At 38.0% G+C, this 27,082-nt stretch overlaps 3 protein-coding genes across 3 annotated transcripts; all 3 read left to right on the top strand.

The window, feature by feature from the left end:
- Window positions 1-759: 759 nt before the first annotated feature.
- LOC132903591 (putative nuclease HARBI1) lies at window positions 760-2,922 on the top strand. Its single transcript, XM_060952211.1, has 5 exons — window positions 760-1,355; window positions 1,494-1,684; window positions 1,771-1,903; window positions 2,128-2,269; window positions 2,693-2,922. The coding sequence occupies exons 1-3, from the start codon at window positions 1,131-1,133 to the stop codon at window positions 1,886-1,888; spliced, it is 534 nt and encodes a 177-aa protein (XP_060808194.1). The 5' UTR covers window positions 760-1,130; the 3' UTR covers window positions 1,889-1,903; window positions 2,128-2,269; window positions 2,693-2,922.
- Window positions 2,923-6,872: 3,950 nt separating this feature from the next.
- LOC106140292 (zinc finger protein 39-like) lies at window positions 6,873-14,854 on the top strand. Its single transcript, XM_060952171.1, has 4 exons — window positions 6,873-7,067; window positions 7,176-7,231; window positions 11,602-11,918; window positions 14,185-14,854. The coding sequence occupies exons 1-4, from the start codon at window positions 6,873-6,875 to the stop codon at window positions 14,727-14,729; spliced, it is 1,113 nt and encodes a 370-aa protein (XP_060808154.1). The 3' UTR covers window positions 14,730-14,854.
- A 3,549-nt stretch (window positions 14,855-18,403) lies between these two features.
- LOC106140293 (zinc finger protein 84-like) lies at window positions 18,404-26,177 on the top strand. The gene is made up of 3 exons (XM_060952170.1): window positions 18,404-18,506; window positions 20,049-21,014; window positions 25,474-26,177. The coding sequence occupies exons 1-3, from the start codon at window positions 18,404-18,406 to the stop codon at window positions 26,175-26,177; spliced, it is 1,773 nt and encodes a 590-aa protein (XP_060808153.1).
- The last annotated feature ends 905 nt before the right edge of the window (window positions 26,178-27,082 follow it).

Raw genomic sequence — 27,082 nt, 5'->3', positions numbered from 1 at the left:
ATATGTCCAAGACATTTCAATTTATACTTATATCTGTGGCAGACTCTATTCTTACTTCATTGGTAATTTACGACTTACGAAATATTATGTGTTCGTTCACATGCAATAATTTACTTCAAATTATCTTAAATACGTAATTACGTTTTTATAAACCCTCAAGTAAGTAACAGAATTTTGAATGTGCATCTTGAACATCGTAATCTCCATTGTATTATTTCAAGATCTAACGTACACCTGTAAATTAATAGTAATGTCTCAATCCACTGCGCAAGATTCACAGATAGTCGTTACCATTTTTTTCGCCGTCGGTACTTAAAAAGAGAAAACTTAGTATCGAAATTGATAAATGGTTAATACAAGTAAAATAACTGCCGTAAACAAAACGCTTTCTTTCTTTCTTTCTTTTCTATATTATGGCTTCCACCGGACTTTCGGTGATTCTGCCAATGTCATGGTTTGAAGAGACACGAAGTTACAAAAATGGACGGTATACAATCTGAAAGGAGAAGGTTAACAAATGTACAAACACAAAAAGACAAACACAACAAGTAGGTATTGTTAGTAAAAGAGAAGACAAGTTAATGATTATAATGTGTAGTGAGTGTGTAAGGTATAAAAGTTGTGCAAAACAAGGGATATACTTAATAGGGAGATTTCGGAAGTTAAAAAAAATAAATAAATTTGTAATGGGAACTATAGTTTTAGGTTATTTTTAGTTATGAACTTTGCAATTATATAAAAGGGGGCTTAGACAAAGTAACATTTTGAAAACGATGACGAAGTTCGGCAATAAAAAAATGTATGGGATGACATAAGCCTTCGCTAAATCACGTGATCGATCGAGATCGATAACAAAATTGGTAGACAATGTTTACATTCATGTCGAAAACGAAACGAAATCGTCAATTAGCGAATTGTTTATTCGCCTATTTCAATACAAATTCGTAGCCAAGAGGCACTTTTGACGTTCGCTTTCTCTTCGGGAGCGATCGTTCGATTCGACATGTGTTCGCCATAATAACGAAAGCTTGGGGGCTGTCGATATCGCTACAAAATGGCCGAAAATTACAGTCAGCTGTGATTTGTGTACAAGGGCTACGTTGCGTTAATACACTTTTATTTATATAAAAATGCATTCTTTACGTTTATTGTGGGCTGCACATAATGAGAATACCTGGGTGAGGCGTCAAAGGCGATTTTCATCAAGAAGACATATGGAAACGATTGAAGATATGCCGGAATTGTTGTTTATACAACATTTCAGGCTTGATAAAAAAACTTTTCGACGATTATGCGACGAACTAAAAAGATATACTGGATTGAAAGGATCCAATGAAATTTCCCTGGAAGTGAAGGTAAGAACTTTCATAAGGATTAACCTCATAGGGAAATAAGTATACTTATCTCTAAACTTAGAATACTTATAGAAATTTCTATAGTCTAATCCTATAAAGAAAACCACACGAGTATGCAGAGACATTACTGTTTTTCAGGTGCTGTGTACTCTAAGCTTTTTAGCCACAGGGTCATACCAGACAATTGTAGGTGTGGGACAATATATGACACAGCGGACTACAAGTCGCTGTGTCAGGGAGGTTGTGAATTCTTTAAATCACAATTGGATGGTCAGCAGGTGGATAGTGTTTCCACAAACACCACATGAGAGATCTTTAATCAAAGAGAAGTAATTATAAAGATATAAAACCTTTCTTAATATTTGTCACCTAGGCCTACAGCCAGTATTTGTTATAAAATTGTTAACATTTCCAGATTCCATATAAGACATAATTTGCCTGGAATTATTGGGTGCATTAATTGTACCCATATAGCTATAGTAAGACCAGAGGAGGATGAATATTCATTTTTTAATAGAAAAGGATATCATTAATTAAATGTTCAAGTGGTAAGAAACTAGACTTAATTTTTATTATCAAAAGACCTAAATATACTACTCTTTATATGTTGTGCAATAAAGTGTTAATTCAATTCAAATGGCCTGAATATACCTGTCAAAGGTATCACATGTAAATAAATATATAGGGACAAATCACACAGATTGAGTATTATATAACTTTTTATCAATTGTTATATCCCCAAAACAAATTGTTTTGTATATTTTTTCCCCAGATATGCGATTTCGATTTAAAAATAGTTAATGTCAATTCAAAATTTGGTGGTGCTACACATGACTCCCACATATGGTCCGCTAGTCATGTAGAGACTTTCATGCGAGGGCTTCATGAAAGTGGTGAACATGTTTGGTTATTAGGTATGTAAGACATTTTTTCTTATATTTCATTGCAAACCATAATAGATAAAAAACTTATATGGAATAAACATATGTAAAGTATTTCATTTAAATAATACATCTACTTCTATAAACTATTGGAAATCAACTAAATTAAATTAGTATTCATTGTTTGCCACCCAAGTATACATTATAGTTCTTCAATTTATTTTGAACTAGAGGCCGCCCGCGACTTCGTCCGCATGGAAACCCTATCAATCCCGCGGGAATTCTGGGATAAAAAGTAGCCTATGTGTTATTCTGGGTCTTCAGCTACCTACATACACCTACATTTCATGGTAATCGGTTCAGTAGTTTTTGCGTGAAAGAGTAACAAACATCCATACAAACTTTCGCCTTTATAATAGTAGTAGGATAAAATATTTATTGAGTATGTAATTTCAGGGGATTCTGGATATCCACAGCGACCTTGGTTGATGACGCTTATACTAGATGCTGAACAAGGGTCCCAAGAAGAAATATATACCAGACGTCATGTGCAAGCCAGATCTCGCATAGAACGATGTGATATATGATGATAATTCTGTCTGTATATAATTTATAGTTTCATTTTATTTAAGCTTAAGTATATTTTTTTAAGTTAGTATCAAATGAAAAAGAAAATAATAATAATAATATACCAATTTTAATAAGTATCCAGTCTTTTAACTTATCAATATACTTATCTACTTATTTTAATATTTAACCACACCACCACCATAGTCCACATATACTGGATCATCTTCTTGGGCAACAACTGCAGATGATTGAGAGGGTGCAGGTGCAGAAGATTGAGGTCTCTGAAAAAGTTATTATGGTGATATTTATTGAATATGTAGATACTTAATTAAATAGTATACTGTTTTATCTAATTATATATGTGTAATGGCTAAAATTTTTAATTTCTAATATTCAAGTACAATATTTATTCAACAAGATTTACCTAGTTAGTATTGATTTTTAGCTAATAATTTTGTTACATGAGGTACTGGAAAATAAGGTTAATACATACACTAAATCCAAGCTCTTGTATAGTCTTGTCCTTCCACTGCTGTTGGGCCGATAATAGCCAGAACCCTTTCCTCCAAATGCGACAAGGATTTCTGGCTAGCCGGTCCACCTCCAGTCCCTCTGGCATGTTGCCGCAAGGTCAGACCTTTTTTCTTAGTCTTGGATTTTAAATCGGCCCATACCTTTTTGGAATTATCAGTCATAAGTATGCATACAACCACATAAGTTGAAAATTGGTAACTCCACTGGACCGAAAAATTCCTAACATCCCTGTTACCTCTTCTTGCACATATGTGATAATAATATATGATATTCTAGGTGCTTGATTTGCACATCAAAGCAGATTGTAACTTGTGACTTTATCTATACCAGATCCACATCCAAATTGCTTGGCATGTAATATGTAGAAAAGATTATTAAATATAACTAAATATCTGAGTAATTTCCATAGAAAGAACTTATAATCACAAAGACTCTTCAAATACGGCTATTGGAATAGAATTGCTAGTCATTACTTACTTTTTTCCACTTGTCTGTTGTTTTGTTGACACCACCACCAACGGAATTTAATATATTAGTAAGATCAGACCATAATTGGTCTGACCGTACTCGACCTTGTGCCCCTGCAACAGGCCTAGCCAGGTCCCCATGACTGTAACATAAGCAACGGTTCAATACACAAATGCTTCATTGTTATTATCGCGTCATTGTTTACATTAGCGATTGAAGTGGTACCAAAGTTTTGTACGATTGAATTTAAAAGAAATGGAAAATAACTTGGATTTACCTACCTTTCCATATACTCCAGTAGAGTTGAGAGTTGTTCGGGACTTGCCCTTACCCTAGAATCCATTCTTTAACACTAAAAATAAAAAAAATAACTATATTTATTTTGAACAGTTACAATCACGATGATTCTATTTAATTTTGAAGAAATCTACGTAAAAACTATGTAAAAACACTCTAATAATTTAACACTATCAAAGTTTTGCTATAAGATTATTAAAAAGCGTCAAGAATTAATAATATCAATTAAAAACGACTCACCACACTCACAGTAAACACTCACTTAAACTTTAGAATAATCCCGCTTTGTTTGTTCCAATTTGAAACTGACAGCTAAATTTTCGTTACCATAGCCAATATTCGTTTGTTTATCGAACGATCCGTTCGACACAACGATCGCGACAATTGCGTTACATTGGCTAGGAAATGTTTATCGTTATCTCTACGACGAAAAAGAACTTCGACATCGTTTCGTTAAGAAGCGATACTACATTGTCTAAGCCTCCAGAACCGAGTGTGGACAAGAGAAAGAAATGAATTAGTGTCTAAATTTAGATGGGGAATGTTAGACGGAATTATGTTACGAAGATGGACCACAAGTTTGGGGCAGTTGAAAATTATGTGATTAAGACTACCTTCATCCAGGCCACATTCACAGATAGAAGTATCTCTAATTCGGAGTTTATGGAGGAAGACAGGGATACATACATGGCCAAGTCGCATTCGGATAATAACCGACGTTACCCACTTCTCCAAGTTTCGATGCCGGAAGAACCAAGGGACTTTGGGTAAGTTTGGTTGGATATTTCCATACCAGACACCTTTTTGCTGACGAGAATGTTGCCATTGTCTATTCCAATTAGTCATTAGTTGTGGTTTAGCCAGAAGTCTAAGGTCTCGAGAGTAATGAAATTTGTGGCAGTCAGAACCTGAAGTAGAAGCTTGTTTAGCCCACATATCTACTGTTTCATTACCCTTGATTCCTGAATGGCTTGGAATCCAAGCAATAACTACATTAATACTGGAAGACTGACATTTATATAAGGTTTCTCTTATTTTCAGGGTAATTGGAAAGTTATCCTTTGCATGGAAGGGTCGTTTCAAAATATCTTGGAGGCAGCTCAAAGAGTCTGAGAGGATAAGTGATTTGTCCAAATTGTGAGATAAAACAAATTGAACAGCTTCAAAGAGAGCAATGGATTCTCCAGTAAATATAGAGGATTGTGAAAGATATTTAAAACTTAGTAAAAGATTGAATTTAGGTATCCAAACTGCTGCACCAACATTAGAGTCCTGAGATAATTTGGAAGCATCCGTAAAAATGAGGGTCCAATCAGACCATTTCTCACAAATGATCCGGTTGAATATCCTATCAGCACCAGGAAGATTCTTGGATAGTCCTATGTTTAGAAGAACATTAGGTTGGAAGATGAGAGGGTGGAAGTCAATATCAAAGATAGGATTTTTGGAGAATTGGGCAACTGGGTGGGGAAGGTTATCTATTTTATCGAAGCTTTTAACCAAAGGGGGGTGATCTTTGTTAACCCAATAAGAAGAGGTATGACAATAGTCTGATAGAGAGTTAAGTATTTCTAATAAAGGATGAGAAAATAATTGGATTGTTTTGTAAAGAAATCTATCAGCTAAAAATTGTCTCCTTAATACAAGAGGAGGATCCAAACATTCAACCTGAAGGGCATTTGTTGGAGAAGATTTCATAGCACCGGTTATAATTCTGAGACATTTATGTTGAATTTTGTCTAATTTCGCCAAAGCTAATTTGTTGCATGGTTCTAATAAGAAGGCACCGTAGTCAAAATGGCTACGTACAAGGGCATTATAAATTAATTTTTGACTATAGGGGTGGGAGCCCCAGCGGACCCCAGAGAGAGACCTCATGACATTAACTCCCTTTTCAGCTTTTTGGACAACATGGTTTAAGTGAGTAACACCTGTTAGTTTGGAGTCTAAGGTAATTCCTAAAAATTTACAACTGTCTTTTTGAGGGATAGTTTCATTATTAATCGAAATAGTTAATAGGGGCAAAGATCTCTTCCGAGTAAAGACGATACAGTTTGATTTAAGCGGGGAGATAGATAATCCATTGTCTTCTAACCAGGTGTTGAGGTAAAAAAGAGCTGAATTTAAACGACGGCTAATGTCATCAAAGGAGTCCGAAGAAGCGAAAAGAACTATATCATCAGCATATTGAAGAATATTGCAAAAGCAATTGACAGACTGATCTAGGTCAGAAGTATATAAATTATACAATATGGGACTAAGTACAGAGCCCTGTGGAAGACCCTTCCAAACAGAGCGAGGGGGAAGAAGAGAACCCTGCAAACGGACAATTATGTGACGATCCATGAGCATATTACACATGATATTAATCAGCCTCACTGGAATACTCAGCTTATGCAATTTTTGCCTGAGAATAGGAAGTTGAACGTTATCATATGCTGAAGTTATGTCAAGAAAAACGCCTACCACATGTTCGTTTTTAGAGAATGCCACTCTTATATGGGAGACCAGGATGCTCAGGCTGTCCAGAGTTCCCATACCTCTTCTAAAGCCAAATTGAGTATTTGGAAGTATGCCCTTTGATTCAATAAACCATTCTAATCGATTTTTGATGAGGTGTTCCATAATTTTATGTATTACCGATGAGAGGGCAATGGGTCTATAGCTGAGGGGGTCTAGAGGGTTCCTCCCTGGTTTAAGAATGGGAATAATAATTTGGTTCTTCCATGATTCTGGGACAGACCCAGACAGGAAGATATGATTTAAAATGGACAGGAGGTATAATTTGGAAGGAAGAGGAGCGTTGGTAATGAAAGAAAAGGGAATGCCGTCAATACCAGGGGAGGAATCCTTGAGACCGTCCAGAGCGGATAATAATTCTTGGAGGGAGAAGGGATCATCTAGGATGGTTGGGGAAGGACAGTTATATGAGGAGTATGGAAGTTCGTCCAAAGCAGGAGCGGTTAGAGGGGAAAGTCTATTTATAAAATCATTGAGCCAAGGTGAAGTGTCATTAGAAGAGGAGTCTTGATAAGCTGTGGCTCTTCTAAAAGATTTAATTTTCTTCCAGACACTTGAAAGAGAGGATTTGGGGGAAATGGACTCACAAAAGGACTTCCAGCCAAGGTGTTTTTTTTGGGACAATAGACGCTTAGTCTGTGCCATTGTTTTACGAACAAGTAGATAATTTGTCAAGGTTGGGTCACTATTAAAATCTTTCTCAGCTTTGTTTCTTTTCCTGATAAATTCGGAGCATTCAGAGTCCCACCATGGAGGGGAGGGAATTTTGTTGTGTGAAGCATTTTTAATTGGGATTGATTCATCTGCAGCAGAAATAACAGCAGATATGAACTCTTCATACACCTGTAAAAAGTTTTGGCTAGAGGGAGAGGGAAGGGAGGAAGTAAGAACCTTGAGGCAAGTTGAGAACTTGTCCCAGTCTGCCTTTTCGGTTTTGTATTTAAGAAGAGGAGGAAGGGGCGAAACCTTGGAAATGGATTTAATTAGTGTGGTAAGGACTGGAAAATGATCACTACCATAAGAAGTAGGTAAGACCCGCCAAAGCAATAGAGGAGCAAGTTGGGGGGATGTTAGGGTAAGGTCTGGGATACTGGCATTTTGGGACGGAGGAGACCGGCGGGTGATAGAGCCATCATTTAAAGTGCAAAGGTTTATGTTGTCAAGAAGATCAAGAAAGACAGGAAAAATTGAATCGTCAAAGGGGCAGCCCCAAAGGGTGCTACGTATGTTAAAGTCACCTAATATGATAAGGGGAGTAGGGATAGAAGATAGAATAGACTGTAGTTCCAGGACAATAGAGTGGTGAGGGTGAGGGAGGTAAACAGAAACAAAGGATATTTCTAAGGCTCTCACAGCAACAACATGGAAGGAAGAGCTGTGAGGGGGAATAGGAACTTGAGTGAAGGTGATGGATTGAGAGACTAACAAAGCGCAGCCTGCCCAACCATCATCTCTATCATCTCGAAAACAAGAGTAGTGTGGGATATGGAAGTGAGACGTGCGTTTAAGGCACGTTTCAGCAATGGCAACTATAATGGGATTGTATCTATTGATTAAGAAGACTAAATCAGGTTTCTTTTTGGATACACTCCTAGTATTCCACTGAAGAAGAACTTGGTCCATTATGTTTGGAAAGGATGGGAACGATTATTTGTTGAAGACGAGAAATGGTATTGGGCGGTAACATATCAACATCTCGTGATAAAAATTGGATAAGGGCGTCTGCTAAAATCTCAAATAGGTTATCATTTGGAGATAAAGCAGTGGAAGGGTCCTGGTGTTGGCAAGAACACGCACAACCATTGGGAAGGGAAGATTTTGGAGTTGCGATAATTTCTCTGAGAGCCTGAATGTCATAAGACTTACCAAGCTCTGGTCTGGTTTTAGGGGAAATTGTAATCGTTTTTTTGTAAGAGGAAGACAGATTGGGGGCTGAAGAGCGGGGAGGGTTTGGTGGGCGTTGTGGAGAGGAGACTGGAGATTGGGAGGAGTAGAATTGGGAGGAAGCAGGGGTATCTGCAGCAGCAACTTGTGAAAAAGAACGTTTTTGAGGAATTTTCATTGCTGCCTCAGAGTAACTAATGTTATCGTTTGCCATGATAACTTTTATTTGTTTCTGCCTAATATGTTCGGGGCAGGATGGGTCAGTAGCAAGATGGGAATTCCCGCAGAATAAACATAATAAAGGAACATCTGAGGAGCATGAATCACCTGAGTGTTGGAATTGGCCACACCTATAGCAGCGTGGTTTGGAGCGGCACTGTTTGCTGATATGACCAAATTTACAGCAGTTCCTACATTGGATTGTGGGGAGGAGGTAGACTGATACAGGGAGAGAGGTATGGAAACAAAAAACTCTTTCCGGGAGGACATGTCCACGGAAAGTAAGGACAACAGTAGTGGTTGGGAACCAGGAAACGGAGGAGTCAGGTTTCTTTGATTTGGAGTTAAGACGTCTGGCCATTACTACCTGACCACAGTTGGGCGGAACAGAAATATTATTAATTAATTCTTCAAGAGTCCAGTCCGTAGGGATATCTCTAACAACTCCCATGCGAGAGATATTGAATCTCGGGACAGACGCAGTATATTTATTATTTGGGATTAAAGGATTTTCTAAAAAAGAATTGGCAGAGTCCCTATCTGTAAATTCGATTGAAATTTTGTTCCTGCCCATGAGTTTAAGTCCCCCAGATTTGATACCACTGACAGAATTTTGATGCAGAAATTGAGCAAATTTAAGCAGCTTAATAGATAGACCCGCAGAAGGATCGGGTTCCATCCTCGTAACATATACGATAAACGGAGCATCGTCCTCGTCGGTATATTTAATGATAGAGTCCGGTTCAAAACCCGGACGATGAAAAACAGATTGGATTGAGTCCGATGGGGGAGAAGTTTTTTTTGGTTCCGATTCTATTGCAGATTCGGCAGGTCGCTTAGAAGGGCGAGGCGTAGAGGATTTCTTCCTGGAAGAAGAACTCGTACCTCCCCAGTCTGGGGGGCCTTCTTCGTCACCCAACTCCATCACGGAGTGATGGAGTAGGTGCGAATTACAACTAAATAACTTACTTACCTTATTGTGTTCTGTATCCACAACCGAGTAAAGGATGAAATGGGAAGAGAACAAATAAGGAAAACAATAAATATCGCGATTTGACGAAAATACGTGTGTCAACCAACGAGATGACTGGCAGAGCCCAAACAAAACGCTAAATCAGCAATCAGCTGATATTGACACAGGAGAATGGCAATGACAATGAGTCTGACAGATCTACAAAGTCGGGGACACGCTGCCGTGCCCTTAGTGTCTGTCAATGTCAGACAGCAAGTGTGACAGTGACAGATATCTTTTTAAAACTACCTTCAAAATTATTAAAATTTAAGTCGATACCCGGTACTGTAATACTTTAGAAAAGAATATGTTTATTTACTAAAACTAAACCCTACTGAAGTAGATAGTGCGTATATAAGTGTTTTCTCGGCTTTTTGTCATGATTTTATTCTATTTTGACCAACTAAATTAAATTCTTACTACTAAATATCTAATTACACAGTCAGGTAACAGTTTTCCCAACGAACATGTGGACGAAGTTAGCGATGAAGATAGTGGCTAATATTAATTAATCGTTATTCTGTGTGGTTTCTGAGGCGTACTGCAACAGTACCAAGTTGTTTAGTGGATAAAGCGTAGTAGGTACGTAAATACATAAAATCACATCTCTTTCCCACAGAGGAGGCAAAAACTACATCTTTCTTCCTCTTACCACGATCCCTGTACACTTTTTTCGCTTTACCCACATTCCTAACTCTTAATTAAAGCTCGTAGTTATAGACTTTTCGTCGGGACCAGGACTTCCTGTTTTGGTCAAGGTACGTTCATCTAGGCCTCCGCACTCGCCCGCGTTTATCAGGTTTTAGGAACTGAACACATTTGTTACGTGTTTAAGTGGTGACCTCCCAACTAATTTTCACGATTAAGGGGTTTTGGAGGTAGGTGTATATTTCAACCTATATAAGTACTTACAACCTGTCTGAGTTGTTTGACACTACATACATATTTATATAATTTATATGTTTGCAGATAACTATTTATGATGGACGGCGCTGTTGGTCAGGGCGGATCTCTGCCCGGCTTTGGGGTTCTAGCTATGTTTGCGTATTCGCGGTCTTATATCGTAAGAAAGGATGAACAATTTGGTAAGTTTAAATAAAGCGCAATAGCTACATAACATTTGATTTGTGAGCTGCATTGTGCCTGGCATATTGTTGGGCATATGTCCACATACCCACATTGTCCATCCCGCAGCCACCACACGTGTCATTTCTGAACATCCATGACGTGAATATTGAATATTATGACGGCACCTTTACCTCGGCCGTGTACCAATGACTATTGTCAAAGTTATGTACATTAGTTTAAATACTAGCCGATGCGTTTACGGTAAGGGAAAACATCGTGAGGAAACCTACATATTCAGATTGCGGAGGTCAGATGGGAGTCGCTTCGTGTAAAAACCTGACTCACCTAATCTAGGGTCCTTGGTCAAAGGCATACCCCGGGCCCCTCTCCAGAGTGATGAGGATGCAACCTCGACTAAAGCCAGGGGAGGAAAACCGTCTAAATTAAACAAACAATTTCAAAGAATTTTAGCATTTTGTTGTTTGATTGTGAAGTATGTTTTAATATTTGTATTTATTTATGTTTAACCTATGCTTTCTTCTCAAGTCGGCTGATTAATCACAGATACTGCGTCAGCTGACACATCGGGAGCTGACAAACGGCAACCAGGTGCAGGAAGTACAACCAACAGGACACAGCGCGAGTCTCGACGAGAGTCAACGTCACGGAGTGGTCAGGGTCCACTCCAATGTGATGTCTGTGACAGACGTTTTAAATTTAAATCAGTATATGACAGACATTATAGAAGTCACACTGGCGAAAAGCCTAATGAATGTGACGTGTGTCAACGCAGATTTAATGAGAGGAGTAAGTTAAAAAGACACATTAGAACTCATACTGGTGAAAAACCTTATGAATGTGACGTGTGTCAATGTCGATTTGTTCAGAAGAGTAATTTAACAAATCACAGGAAAACTCACACTGGCGAAAAATCTTATGAATGTGACGTGTGTCAACGTCGATTTGTTCAGAAGAGTAATTTAACAAATCACAGGAGAACTCACACTGGCGAAAAACCTTATGAATGTGACGTGTGTCAACGCGGATTTGTTCAGAAGGGTGCTTTAACAAATCACAGGAGAACTCACACTGGCGAAAAACCTTATGAATGTGACCCAATGTCGATTTAATATGAAGAGCACTTTATTATCACATCATTTAAATCATATTTGTATAGAAAACCTATGAATGTGATGCGTGTCATAAAATTTAGATCAACTAAAGTAATTTAACAATCCACCTTAGAACATACAGGCAATTGATAAACTGTGGCTCTATTTATTTTTTATTTATGTATTACACTTTATAAGTGACTAGCGGCCCGCCCCGGCTTCGCACGGGTGGACATATTTTTGTGTTTTTTTTTTAAATAAACAAAGAGTAAAAACAAATTTATGCCTATGTCACTTTTGAAGGTCTATTCTATATCTGTGCCAAATTTTATCAAAATCGGACCAGTAGTTTTTGAGTTAATTCCACACAAACATACAAAAATACAAATCTCTCCTCTTTATTATTAGTGTGGATGTGGAATGGGAGATGACGCCGCAAACTGAAATCAACGTCAGTATAATAATATTTTGTATTAATCACATAATAGTTAACTAAAAGACCAAAAATAGGAATCACGTACGAAACATTACAACATTAAAAAATAAAACAAAAACCTAGTAATAAGTTTTACTTTATTACAATTGTTCGATAAAGTAAGACGGCAACCTTTCGAGTATATATAGGATGATTTATTTTGTGACAAATTGTGTTCAAATTCATAATTAACCATTTTTTTCGCCTTGTGTACTTAAATAAAGAAAACTTTAATCGAATTTTATAAATGGTAAATACAGGTAAAATATTTGCGGTAAACAGAACACTAAATCGGCAATCAACTGATATTGACACAGGAGAGAATGGCAATGACAATGAGTCTGACAGATCTACAAAGTCGGGGACACGCTGCCGTGCCCTTAGTGTCTGTCAATGTCAGACAGCAAGTGTGACAGTGACAGATAACTTAAAACTACCTTCAAAATTATTAAAATTTAAGTCGATACCCTATACTCTAATACTTTGGAAAAGAATATGTTTATTTACTAAAACTAAACCCTACTGAAGTAGATAGTGCGTATATAAGTGTTTTTTCGGCTTTTTGTCATGATTTTATTCTATTTTGACCAACTAAATTAAATTCTTACTACTAAATATCTAATTACACAGTCAGGTAACAGTTTTCCCAACGAACGTGTGGACGAAGTTAACGATAAAGATAGTGGCTAATATTAATTAATCGTTATTCTGTGTGGTTTGTGAGGCGTACTGCAACAGTACCAAGTTGCTTAGTGGATAAAGCGTAGTAGGTACGTAAATACATAAAATCACGTCTCTTTCCCAGAGAGGAAGGCAGAAACTACATCTTTCTTCCTCTTACCACGATCCCTGTACACTTCTTTCGCTTCACCCATATTCATAACTCTTAATTAAAGCTCGTAGGTATACACTTTTCGCCTGGACCAGGACTTCCTGTTTTGGTCAAGGTACGTCCATCTAGGCCTTCCCACTCGACCGCGTTTATCAGGTTTTAGGAACTGAACACATTTGTTACGTTTTTAAGTGGTGACCTCCCAAATAACTTTTACGATTTAAGGGGTTTTGGAGGTAGGTGTGTATATCAACCTACATAAGTACTTACAACCTGCCCGAGTTGTTTGACACTACATACATATATTATAATTTATATGCTTGCAGATAACTATCTGTGATGGACGGTGCTGTTGGTCAGGGTGGATCTCTGCCCAGCTTTGACGTTGGTAAGTTTAAGTTAAATAAAGCGCAATAGCCACATAACATTTGATTTGTGAGCTGCATTGTTCCTGGCATATTGTTGGGCATATGTCCACATACCCACATTGTCCATCCCGCAGCCACCATACGTGTCATTTCTGAACATCCATGACGTGAATATTGAATATTATGACGGCACCTTTACCTCGGCCGTGTACCAATGACTATTTTCAAAGTTATGTACATTAGTTTGAATACTAACCGATGCGTTTACGGTGAGGGAAAACATCGTGAGGAAACCTACACACTCAGGCGACTAGATATTAGGTTTATCTGCAAAGGTTGCGGAGGTCAGATGGGAGTCGCTTCGTGTAAAAACCTGACTCAGCTAATCTGGGGTGCGTGGACAAAGGCATACCCCGGGCTCCTCTCCAGAGTGATGAGGATGCAACCTCGACTAAAGCCAGGGGAGAAAAACGTCTTAATTAAATAAACAATTTTAGCATTTTGTTGTTTGGATTTGAAGTATGTTTTAATTTTGTATTTATTTATGTTTAACTTATGCTTTCTTCTCAAGTCAGCTGATTAATTACAGATACTGCGTCAGCTGACACATCTAGAGCTGACAAACGGCAACCAGGTGCAGGAAGTACAACCAACAGGACACAGCGCGAGTCTCGACGGGAGTCAACGTCACGGAGTGGTCAGGGTCCACTCCAATGTGATGTTTGTGATAGACGTTTTAAATGTAAATCCAAATTTGACAAACATTATAGAACTCATACTGGCGAAAAACCTTATAAATGTGACGTTTGTCAACGCGGTTTTGGTCAGAAGGGTGATTTAACAAAACACAGGAGAACTCACACTGGCGAAAAACCTTATGAATGTGACGTGTGTCAACGCAGATTTAATGAGAGAAGTAGTTTAAAAAGACACCTTAGAACTCACACTGGCGAAAAACCTTATGAATGTGACGTGTGTCAACGCAGATTTAATACGAGGAGTAGTTTAAAAAGACACCGTAGAACTCATACTGGCGAAAAACCTTATGAATGTGACGTGTGTCAACGTCGATTTAATATGAAGAGCACTTTATTATCACATCATTTAACTCATACTGGTATAGGAAACCTATGAATGTGATGCGTGTCATAAAATTTAAGTCAGAAGAGTAATTTCACAGTCCATCTTAGCACATACAGGCAATTGATAAACTGTGGCTCTATTTATTTATTATTTATGTATTACACTTTATTAGTGAATGGGAGATGACGCCGCAAACTGAAATCTTCAAATAAGGGCTAATGTGAAGGACGGCGCAGGACTAGGCACTGTTACGACTCATTGCCTCACTGACTCACTTTTAGACCGTAATCACAGGCGCATCCTGCGCTCGGGTTGACGATACAAGAAAGGAACTTGTGACGTCGTGTCTGTGTCAGTCCTGCGCCTCACCCTTATATAAAGAGACTCGCGACGGCGGACGTCCTTCTTGTTGCCAGCACTGCGTCCCTAAGGATTTGTGCAGCGTGCCGCGGACTTCGGCCGACCTCAGTCTGACCGATTCGGACAGACTGGAGTGAACTTGTGTAATTAAACGGCGAACTGCAGTGTGCCACCGACCGACGACTAGCGAACATTCATACGACCTGCGCTGCACTTGCGATTTAAGACCGTCACAGACTTAGCTATACTATATATTGCAGCTAGCTACCACACACGGAAATGAAACTGTAATATATTTCTTAATGGTGGTTGTTCAAGTAGAAATGCTGGTGACTTTAGCAACGATCTATTGACAAAAAACCACGGGAAGTTGGATGTTGACTGTTTATTTGTATGTCTGTTCATCGTGGTTCTCGAATAGTTAAACTGACTTTTTGTTTGAATGTCATAAGATAAAGACTGGCGGCTGCAGCTACAAAATATCGGATTACATAATAAATTATTTAGTCAAGACTTCCTCAAAGTCAATTCAAATTTACAATGTTGCAATTTGAGTTACTCACTGGAGAAACGGATGACAAACAAACTAACAAACAAACTTACTACCGCATCTGTAACCGAGATTGTTTCATTGGTATCTGGCATATTTTCTATCGTTAACGATGTATGAAATCACGTGAACCTCCTTCAGAACCGTAAATCAGTCGCTGGTCGCTAGTCGGCCGCACGCTGCACGAGCCCTAAGGTAAGGTCGTGTTATCTCTAAGCGGGCTGCTCGCCGACTCTCACGACCCCATTACCTTCATAAAGTGTAAGTGCAGATAATAAATATTGATCTTTCCAATCTGGTTTTAACTTCTCTCTTCTCCATGTCCCTGTTTAGTGTTGTTGACCGATACCTAGTCCACTTCCACGGGTTTACTCAACTATCGATAGTTGGGTTTGTGGACCAACAATGAATATGTGGCGACATCTCTACGCCACAAAAGTAATAACAGCCAATCACGCGATGCTATCAGCCAATAACAGTTAAGAGCCTTAATCGCGCAAGCAAAGATTTCACGGAATGGAGCACATATAAAACCTCCGACACAACATCGTCGGATCCGCATTCCTTCAGGCATAACACCTATCCTGGCGGAAGGTCTTCCCTTTGGTGGCGGTTGAAACAGACTCATCGCTTCCGCTATAATAAATTTAACGAATTCAGACAAGAATCGTATCTTGAATTACCTGACTGCCCACTCCAGGATCTCGGTCAAAGGCGGACCCCAACCAAGTTGCAAAGATAATAGCAGAATGTTTTTACACCTTCTTAAATGACTATTGTTCACTTAGGTACTTATTATACGAAAATAAATCCCGAAGATCCCTGCGACTGTAGCAAGAGCCAGCCGGAAACTAATTACCTATTAAGAAGGATAAACAAACGTTTTATTTATAGGTCATGGAATGAAACGCCAGTGTACAGATACATCTTAGGAAAGACCGTTGATACTGTATTATTTGTGACAAGTGGCCACTAGTAACTGACGAAATGATACTTATCACCTTTCCTTATAAGGTAAAAAGAAAGAGACTAAATTAGTGGAATTAATCAGCACTATATCTATGTAATAATTTATCTGAGCTTAATTTATCTAATGCGTATAGCGGGAGTGTCGCTCGTCGGAATGACGGAAAGCGGACCCTAGGGCCGTGTCGGATGACGACAGCGAGACCTAGTGCAGGCTAACACGCGGGGGCGAGAAGGAGAGAGGAAGCTGTTGTAGATACATACGCTATGTGCATATCAAGGGAGGAACTAAACGGTGAACCAATGAGTGTCTTATCTGTCCAAGACATTTTAATTTATACTTATATCTGAGGCAGACTCGATTCTTACTAAATATACATAAGACTTACGAAATTTATGTGTTCGTTCACACGCAATGATTTACTTCAAATTATCTTAAATACGTTTTCATAATCTCTCAAGAAAGTAACAGACATTCAAATGTGCATCTTGAACATTTTGATCTCCATTGTATTACTTCATGATCCAATGGACACCTGTAAATTAATTGCTATTTATTAGTTATGTCTCAATCCACTGTGCTAGATTCATAGATAGTTGAACAAGTTCTTACAGACGAGTGATACGGCGTTATTTTTATTTATTTTACAATAACTATAAAAATTAAATATATCTAGTACATATACATATAAGAACACTGATAAAAACTACAGAGATTTGTCCACAGTGTTAACATCAACGTCAGTATAAAATATTTTGTATTACATAATAGTTTATTAAAAGACCAAAAATAGGAATCACGTACGAAGACCATTTAAAAATAAAAAAAACCTAGTAATAAGTTTTACTTTATTACAATTGTTCGATAAAGTAAGACGGCAACCGCTCGAGTACATATAGGATGATTTATTTTGTGACAAACTGTGTTGAAATTCATAATTAACTATTATTTCGCCGTGGGTAATTAAATAAAGAAAACTTATTATCCAATTTGATAAATGGTAAATACTGGTAAAAATCTGCCGTAAACAGATCACTAAATCAGCAATCAAATGATATTGACACAAGAGAGAATAGCAATGACAATGAGTCTGACAGATCTACAAAGTCGGGGACACGCTGCCGTGCCCTTAGTGTCTGTCAATGTCAGACAGCAAGTGTGACAGTGACAGATATCTTTTTAAAACTACCTTCAAAATTATTAAAATTTAAATCGATACCCGATACTCTAATACTTTAGAATGAATATGTTTATTTACTAAAACTAAACCCTACTGAAGTAGATAGTGCGCATATAAGTGTTTTTTCAGCTTTTTGTCATGGTTTTAATCTATTTCAACCAACCAAATCTTAGCCAGTCTGGTGAACGATGAAGATAGTGACTAATAATAAATAATCGCTATTCTGTGTGGTTTGAGTGGCGTACTGCAACAGTACCAAGTTGCTTGGTGGATAAAGCGTAGTAGGTGCGTACCTAAATACATAAAATCACGTCTCTTTCCCAGAGAGGAAGGCAGAAATTACATCTTTCTTCCTCTTACCACGATCCCTGTACACTTCTTTCGCTTCACCCACATTCATAACTCTTAATTAAAGCTCGTAGTTATAGACTTTTCGTCTGGACCAGGACTTCCTGTTTTGGTCAAGGTATGTTCATCTAGGCCTTCCCACTCGCCCGCGTTTATTGTTGTTACGTGTTTAAGTGGTGACCTCCCAACTAATTTTCACGATTAAGGGGTTTTGGGGGTAGGTGTGTATATCAACCTACATAAGTACTTACAACCTGCCCGAGTTGTTTGACACTACATTGATATATTATAATTTATATTCTTGCAGATAACTATCAGTGATGGACGGTGCTGTTGGTCAGGGCGGATCTCTGCCCGGCTGTGGGGATCTATCTATCTTTGCCTATCCGCCGCATTATATTGTAATAAAGGATGAACAATGTGGTAAGTTTAAATAAAGCGCAATAGCCACATAACATTTGATTTGTGAGTTGCATTGTTCCTGGCATATTGTTGGGCATATGTCCACATACCCACATTGTCCATCCCGCAGCCACCACACGTGTCATTTCTGAACATCCGTGACGTGAATATTGAATACTATGACGGCACCTTTACCTCGGCCGTGTACCAATGACTATTTACAAATTTACAAGTTTTAAAAGTACATTAGTTTGAATACTAGCCGATGCGTTTACGGTGAAGGAAAACATCGTGAGGAAACCTACACAATGAGGCTACTAGATATTAGGTTTACCTGCAAAGGTCGCGGGGGTCAGTGGGAGGATGGATATAGTCGAACTGTTTATGTCTTGGGTCCAAAATCTATATCTATATTATTATTATTTATTATATATATATAAAAGAAAGTCGTGTTAGTTACACCACTTATAACTCAAGATCGGCAGAACAGATTTGGTTAAAAAATGGTAGGGAGGTAGCTTAGAGCCAGGAGACGGACATAGGATACTTTTTATCCCGTTCGACAGCGTTCCCGTGGGACTTGACATGAAACGTCAGTCACTGTAAAACGTGGTATAAAAAAAAGAATCAGACTTGGAATAACAAAACGCAAATGACAGCTATGTAATTGATGTAAATTCAAATAAATCCTACTAATATTATAGATGCGAAAGTTTGTGAGTATGTCAGTATGGATGTTTGTTACTCTTTACGCAAAAACTACTGAAACGATTATGATGAAATTTGATATGTAGGTAGCTGAAGACCCAGAATAATATATATAATCTACTTTTTATCCCGGAGTTCCCGCGGGATTGATAGGGTTTCCATGCGGACGAAGTCGCGGGCGGCCTCTAGTTATATAATAAGTTGCCTGACTCTTTAAAAGACCTTAATAATAACCCTTTTAAAACCAAATTAAAGAATATCCTGATTGACAAATGTTAGTATAGTATAAAAGAATTTTTGACAGATAATTTTTTTTTTAATGTGAGTAATTTTCTTTGAACAATTTTTTATTTTTATATTCTTCACTTAAATGTTGACTAATTTAATTGAATACTTAATGAATCTTAATGCTATTATTATGGATTATTTGAAGAACTTATTATAATTTTAATTTCTAATATTAATTCATGAATTAGATCCACAATAACAGCTATACCTATATTGTACGTTCTGTTAAGAATAGGACACATTGAAACATTTATTATTATATATTTAAGATCTATGTAAAACATGTGTACCACAATAAAGATGATTTGATTTGATTTGGAGTCGCTTCGTGTAAAAACCTGACTCACCCAATCTAGGGTCCATGGTGAAAGACATAGCTCGGGCCCCTCTCCAGAGTGATGAGGATGCAACCTCGACTAAAGCCAGGGGAAGAAAACCGTCTAAATTAAATAAAATATGTTCAAAGAATTTTAGCATTTTGTTGTTTGAATTTGAAGTAGGTTTTAATATTTGTATTTATTTATGTTTAACCTATGCTTTCTTCTCAAGTCGGCTGATTAATCACAGATACTGCGTCAGCTGACACATCGGGAGCTGACAAACGGCAACCAGGTGCAGGAAGTACAACCAACAGGACACAGCGCGAGTCTCGACGAGAGTCAGCGTCACGGAGTGGTCAGGGTCCACTCCAATGTGATGTTTGTGATAGACGTTTTAAATTTAAATCAGATTTTGACCGACATTATAGAACTCACACTGGCGAAAAACCTTATGAATGTTACGTGTGTCAACGCAGATTTAATGAGAGGAGTAAGTTAAAAAGACACCTTAGAACTCATACTGGTGAAAAACCTTATGAATGTGACGTGTGTCAACGTCGATTTAATGTAAAGAGTAATTTATTAAAACACCGTAGAACTCACACTGGCGCAAAACCTTATGAATGTAACGTGTCTCACCGCAGATTTAATACGAGGAGTAGTTTAAAAAGACACGTTAGAACTCATATTGGTGAAAAACCTTATGAATGTGACGTGTGTCAACATCGATTTGTTCAGAAGAGTGATTTAACAAAACACAGGAGAACTCACACTGGCGAAAAACCTTATGAATGTGACGTGTGTCAACGCAGATTTAATGAGAGGAGTAAGTTAAAAAGACACCTTAGAACTCATACTGGTGAAAAACCTTATGAATGTGACGTGTGTCAACGCGGATTTAATGAGAGGAGTAAGTTAAAAAGACACCTTAGAACTCATACTGGTGAAAAACCTTATAAATGTGATGTGTGTCAACTCAGATTTAATGAGAGGAGTAAGTTAAAAAGACACCTTAGAACTCATACTGGTGAAAAACCTTATGAATGTGACGTGTGTCAACGCAGATTTAATGAGAGGAGTAAGTTAAAAATACACCTTAGAACTCATACTGGTGAAAAACCTTATAAATGTGACGTGTGTCAACTCAGATTTAATGAGAGGAGTAAGTTAAAAAGACACCTTAGAACTCATACTGGTGAAAAACCTTATGAATGTGACGTGTGTCAACGTCGATTTAAGGTGAAGAGATATTTAACTAAACACCGTAGAAATCATACTGGTTTATAAATCTATGAATCTGTGTCATTAATTATGAACTCAGAATAGTAATTTCACAGTCCATCTTAGATCATACAGGCAATTGAAAAACTGTGGCTCTATTTATTTATTATTTATGTATTACAATTTATAATTATGAATGGGAGATATAGTTGCCAACTGAAATTTTATTTGGGCTTATGTGAAGGACGGCGCAGGACTTGGCACTGTTACAACGTCGCGAGGCGGAATTTACTTCGTGTCATTGCCTCACTGACTCACTATAAGACCGTAATCACAGGCACATCCTGCGCTCGGGTTGACGATACAAGAAAGGAACTTGTGACGTCGTGTCTGTGTCAGTCCTGCGCCTCACCCTTATATGAAGAGACTCGCGACGGCGGACGTCCTTCTTTTTCCCTAAGGATTTGTGCAGCGTGCCGCGGACTTCGGCCGACCTCAGTCTGACCGATTCGGACAGACTGGATTGAACTTGTGTAATTAAACGGCGAACTGCAGTGTGCCACCGACCGACGACTAGCGAACATTCATACGACCTGCGCTGCACTTGCCATTTAAGACCGTCACAGACTTAGCTATACTATATATTGCAGCTAGCTACCACACACGGAAATGAAACTTTTATATAAATTTTAATGGTGGGTATTTAATAGCGGAAATGCAACGATCTATTGACAAAAACTACAGGAAGTTGGATGTTGACTGTTTGTTTGTATGTCTGTACATCGTGGTTCTCGAATAGATAATCTGACTTTTTGATTCGAATGTCATAAGATAATGATTGGCGGCTGCAGCTACAAAATATCGGATTATATAATAGATTATTTAGTCAAGACTCCCTCAAAGTCAATTCAAATTTACAATGTTGCAATTTGAGTTAGTTCACTGGAAAAACTGATGACAAACAAACTAACAAACAACAAACAAACTTACAACCGCATCCATAGCTGAGATTGCTTCGTTGGTAACTGGCATAATTTCTATCGTTAACGATGTATGAAATCACGTGAACCTCCTTCAGAACCGTAACTCAGTCGCTGGTCGCTAGTCGGCCGCACGCTGCACGAGCCCTAAGGTAAGGTCGTGTTATCTCTAAGCGGGCTGCTCGCCGACTCTCACGACCCCATTACCTTCATAAAGTGTAAGTGCAGATAATAAATATTGATCTTTCCAATCTGGTTTTAACTTCTCTCTTCTCCATCTCCCTGTTTAGTGTTGCCGACCGATACCTAGTCCACTTCCACGGGTTTACTCAACTATCGATAGTTGGGTTTGTGGACCAACAATGAATATGTGGCGACATCTCTACGCCACAAAAGTGACAACAGTCAATCTCGCTACTCTCGTTAGGTCTCATTATCTTTCTACTCTATCCTAAGTATATGTTATTATTATCTATTTATGCGTATTTGTATGTATTTATATGTATTATATATAGATATATATTCTGTATGTATTTTATTATGTTCAAACATTTATTTATCTTACTCTGCGCCAACGCCGATCTCCTGTTTGGTTTCCTTCCACCCAAAGGTGACTGGAAGAGATTGCTTTAGCGATAAGTCCGCCTTTGTACCATCTATATCTGCTTTGTGTTGTTTTGTATGTTTTCTCTTATGGTGCAATAAAGAGTTTATCTATCTATCTATCTCTATCAGTCAATAACAGTAATAATAACAATAACTAATCTCAACAAATTAGAATGTCTTCTTAACAATTGTATTAGGTTTATATTCTGCCTTCGGAAATACGATCATATTTCTGAATATCGTTCTCGGCTAAAATAGCTCTCTATCCGTAACCGAAAAAGTCTTCACATTTTATGTCAGCTCTTTAACATTCTCATTAATCAGCTTGCCCCAAACTATCATAAAAAAGACTTCCCACTATTAAGTTCCACTCTCGAAAGAATTCTACGTTCTTCAAATAAGTTAGCTCTTGCTACTCCTTTTCACCGTACAGGTTTTGCCTCCAATTCCTTCGCCGATATGGCTGCTATGCTTTGGAATTCACTTCCCGAGTCCATCAGGGCATCCTCAAGTCGTGCTAGTTTCATATCACGGGTATACAGGTTTCTCTTCAGTCGCGTGGGTTTTTGATACCTTTCAGCCTTTTCGCTCATTTCGGTAATCGCTGCACTTATTAATTTATATATATTGTTTCTTTATTGTAGTATCTATGTTTATTATATCTATTTTATGTTATATTTTGTGAAGGTATAAATATATTCATTTAGTTTGACCCCACATCAAAGTTCTCTGTCATACCCAATGGTTGACTGGTAGATTATGCTTTTAGCATTAAGTCCGCTAATTGTGCTATACATTTGTATTTTGGAATGACGACAGCGAGACGCATATAAAGGGGAAAACTAAAAGGTGAACCAATGAGTGTCCTATCTGTCCAAGACATTTTAATTTATATTTATATCTGTGGCAGACTCGATTCTTACTTAATTGGTAATTTACAACTTACGAAATATTATGTGTTCGTTCACACGCAATAATTTACTTCAAATTATCTTAAATACGTAAATACGTTTTTATAAACCCTCAAGTAAGTAACAGAATTTTGAATGTGCATCTTGAACATTGTAATCTCCATTGTATTATTTCAAGATCTAACATACACCTGTAAAGTAATTGCTATTTAATAGTAATGTCTCAATCCACTGCGCTTGATTCACAGATAGTTGAACAAGTTCTTACAGACGAGTGATACGGCGTTGTTGAAATTCATAATTAACTATTTCTTCGCCGTGTGTACTTATATAAAGAAAACTTATTATAGAATTTGATAATGGTTAATACAGGTAAAATATCTCCCGTAAACAAAACGCTAAATCAGCAATCAGCTGATATTGACACAAGAGAATGGCAATGACAATGAGTCTGACAAATCTACAAAGTCGCTTAGTGTCTGTCAATGTCAGACGGCAAGTGTGACAGTGACAGATATCTTTTTAAAACTACCTTCAAAATTATTAAAATTTAAGTCGATACCCGATACTCTAATACTTAAGAATAGAATATGTTTATTTACTAAAACTAAATCCTACTGAAGTAGATAGTGCGTATATAAGTGTTTTCTCAGCTTTTTGTCATGATTTGATTCTATTTTAACCAAAGTCTTGTGAACGATGAAGATAGTGGCTAATATTAATTAATCGTTGTTCTGTGTGGTTTGAGTGGCGTACTGCAACAGTGCCAAGTTGCTTAGTGGATAAAGCATTGTAGGTACGTGAATATGTACATAAAATCACGTCCCTTTCCCAGAGATGAAGACAGAAACTACATCTTTCTTCCTCTTACCACGATCCCTGTACACTTCTTTCGCTTCACCCACATTCATAACTCTTAATTAAAGCTCGTAGGTATACTTATCTCCAGGACCAGGACGGCCATGTACTGGTCAAGGTCCGTTCTGGTCTAGGCCTTCCCACTCGACCGCGTTTATCAGGTTTTAGGAACTGAACACATTTGTTACGTGTTTAAGTGGTGACCCCTCAAATAATTTTCACGATTAAGGGGTTTGGAGGTAGGTGTGTATATCAACCTACACAAGTACTTACAACCTGCCCGAGTTGTTTGACACTACATACATCTATATATATATATTATATATATATATAATTTATATGCTTGCAGAAAACTTTTTGTGATGGACGGTGCTGTTGGTCAGGGTGGATCTCTGCCCAGCTTTGACGTTGGTAAGTTTAAATAAAGCGCAATAGCCACATAACATTTGATTTGTGAGCTGCATTGTTCCTGGCATATTGTTGGGCATATGTCCACATACCCACATTGTCCATCCCGCAGCCACCACACGTGTCATTTCTGAACATCCATGACGTGAATATTGAATATTATGACGGCACCTTTACCTCGGCCGTGTACCAATGACTATTTACAAATTGACAAGTTTTAAAAGTACATTTGTTTGAAGGAAGAGTTACAGGAGATGGTAAACTGTATGCATGAAGCTTTAAAAGAGAAAGGAATGAAAGTGAACGTAAGTAAAACTAAAACACTGGTTTTTGAAATGGAGAAAGAAATGACAGCATGTAATATTTTGATTGGAGGAGAAAAAGTGGAGCAAGTGAAAGAGTTTGTATATCTAGGATCAAAGTTTACATCAGATGGCAAGTATGATAGTGATATTGAAAGGAGAGTGAACGCGGGGAACATGGTGAATGGAGCTTTGCATGCTTTTATGAGCAGCCAGAAACTATCCAAAAAGGCTCGACTGGCTGTGCACAGGGGCATGTTGGTCCCGACATTAATGTATGGGAGTGAAAGTTGGGTATGACAAAAGAAGCATGAAATAGGTTTTAATATATATATTTATTTATGTTTAACCTATGCTTTCTTCTCAAGTCGGCTGATTAATCACAGATACTGCGTCAGCTGACACATCGGGAGCTGACAAACGGCAACCAGGTGCAGGAAGTACAACCAACAGGACACAGCGCGAGTCTCGACGAGAGTCAACGTCACGGAGTGGTCAGGGTCCACTCCAATGTGATGTCTGTGATAGACGTTTTAAATTTAAATCACATTTTGACCGACATTATAGAACTCACACTGGCGAAAAACCTTATGAATGTGACGTGTGTCAACGCAGATTTAATGAGAGGAGTAATTTAGAAAGACACCTTAGAACTCATACTGGTGAAAAACCTTATGAATGTGACGTGTGTCAACGCAGATTTAATGAGAGGAGTAAGTTAAAAAGACACCTTAGAACTCATACTGGTGAAAAACCGTATGAATGTGACGTGTGTCAACGCAGATTTAATGAGAGGAGTAAGTTAAAAAGACACCTTAGAACTCATACTGGTGAAAAACCGTATGAATGTGACGTGTGTCAACGCAGATTCAATGAGAGGAGTAAGTTAAAAATACACCTTAGAACTCATACTGGTGAAAAACCTTATAAATGTGACGTGTGTCAACTCAGATTTAATGAGAGGAGTAAGTTAAAAAGACACCTTAGAACTCATACTGGTGAAAAACCTTATGAATGTGACGTGTGTCAACGTCGATTTAAGGTGAAGAGATATTTAACTAAACACCGTAGAAATCATACTGGTTTATAAATCTATGAATCTGTGTCATTAATTATGAACTCAGAATAGTAATTTCACAGTCCATCTTAGATCATACAGGCAATTGAAAAACTGTGGCTCTATTTATTTATTACTTATGTATTACAATTTATAATTATGAATGGGAGATATAGTTGCCAACTGAAATTTTATTTGGGCTTATGTGAAGGACGGCGCAGGACTTGGCACTGTTACAACGTCGCGAGGCGGAATTTACTTCGTGTCATTGCCTCACTGACTCACTATAAGACCGTAATCACAGGCACATCCTGCGCTCGGGTTGACGATACAAGAAAGGAACTTGTGACGTCGTGTCTGTGTCAGTCCTGCGCCTCACCCTTATATGAAGAGACTCGCGACGGCGGACGTCCTTCTTTTTCCCTAAGGATTTGTGCAGCGTGCCGCGGACTTCGGCCGACCTCAGTCTGACCGATTCGGACAGACTGGATTGAACTTGTGTAATTAAACGGCGAACTGCAGTGTGCCACCGACCGACGACTAGCGAACATTCATACGACCTGCGCTGCACTTGCCATTTAAGACCGTCACAGACTTAGCTATACTATATATTGCAGCTAGCTACCACACACGGAAATGAAACTTTTATATAAATTTTAATGGTGGGTATTTAATAGCGGAAATGCAACGATCTATTGACAAAAACTACAGGAAGTTGGATGTTGACTGTTTGTTTGTATGTCTGTACATCGTGGTTCTCGAATAGATAATCTGACTTTTTGATTCGAATGTCATAAGATAATGATTGGCGGCTGCAGCTACAAAATATCGGATTATATAATAGATTATTTAGTCAAGACTCCCTCAAAGTCAATTCAAATTTACAATGTTGCAATTTGAGTTAGTTCACTGGAAAAACTGATGACAAACAAACTAAC

Source organism: Amyelois transitella, chromosome 28, assembly GCF_032362555.1.
Source record: "Amyelois transitella isolate CPQ chromosome 28, ilAmyTran1.1, whole genome shotgun sequence".
NCBI lineage: Eukaryota > Metazoa > Arthropoda > Insecta > Lepidoptera > Pyralidae > Amyelois > Amyelois transitella.
This window is presented reverse-complemented; position numbering and strand designations above follow the sequence as displayed.

Coding starts and splice junctions, on each gene's coding strand:
- LOC132903591 (XM_060952211.1), top strand. CDS start 1,131: ATGCATTCTTTACGTTTATTGTGGGCTGCACATAATGAGAATACCTGG. Junction 1,356..1,493: donor AAATTTCCCTGGAAGTGAAG/GTAAGAACTTTC, acceptor ACTGTTTTTCAG/GTGCTGTGTACTCTAAGCTT. Junction 1,685..1,770: donor AGATCTTTAATCAAAGAGAA/GTAATTATAAAG, acceptor TAACATTTCCAG/ATTCCATATAAGACATAATT.
- LOC106140292 (XM_060952171.1), top strand. CDS start 6,873: ATGGACAGGAGGTATAATTTGGAAGGAAGAGGAGCGTTGGTAATGAAA. Junction 7,068..7,175: donor GTTCGTCCAAAGCAGGAGCG/GTTAGAGGGGAA, acceptor ATTTTCTTCCAG/ACACTTGAAAGAGAGGATTT. Junction 11,919..14,184: donor TGGCGAAAAACCTTATGAAT/GTGACCCAATGT, acceptor GATTAATTACAG/ATACTGCGTCAGCTGACACA.
- LOC106140293 (XM_060952170.1), top strand. CDS start 18,404: ATGGACGGTGCTGTTGGTCAGGGCGGATCTCTGCCCGGCTGTGGGGAT. Junction 18,507..20,048: donor AATAAAGGATGAACAATGTG/GTAAGTTTAAAT, acceptor GATTAATCACAG/ATACTGCGTCAGCTGACACA. Junction 21,015..25,473: donor TGGTGAAAAACCTTATGAAT/GTGACGTGTGTC, acceptor GATTAATCACAG/ATACTGCGTCAGCTGACACA.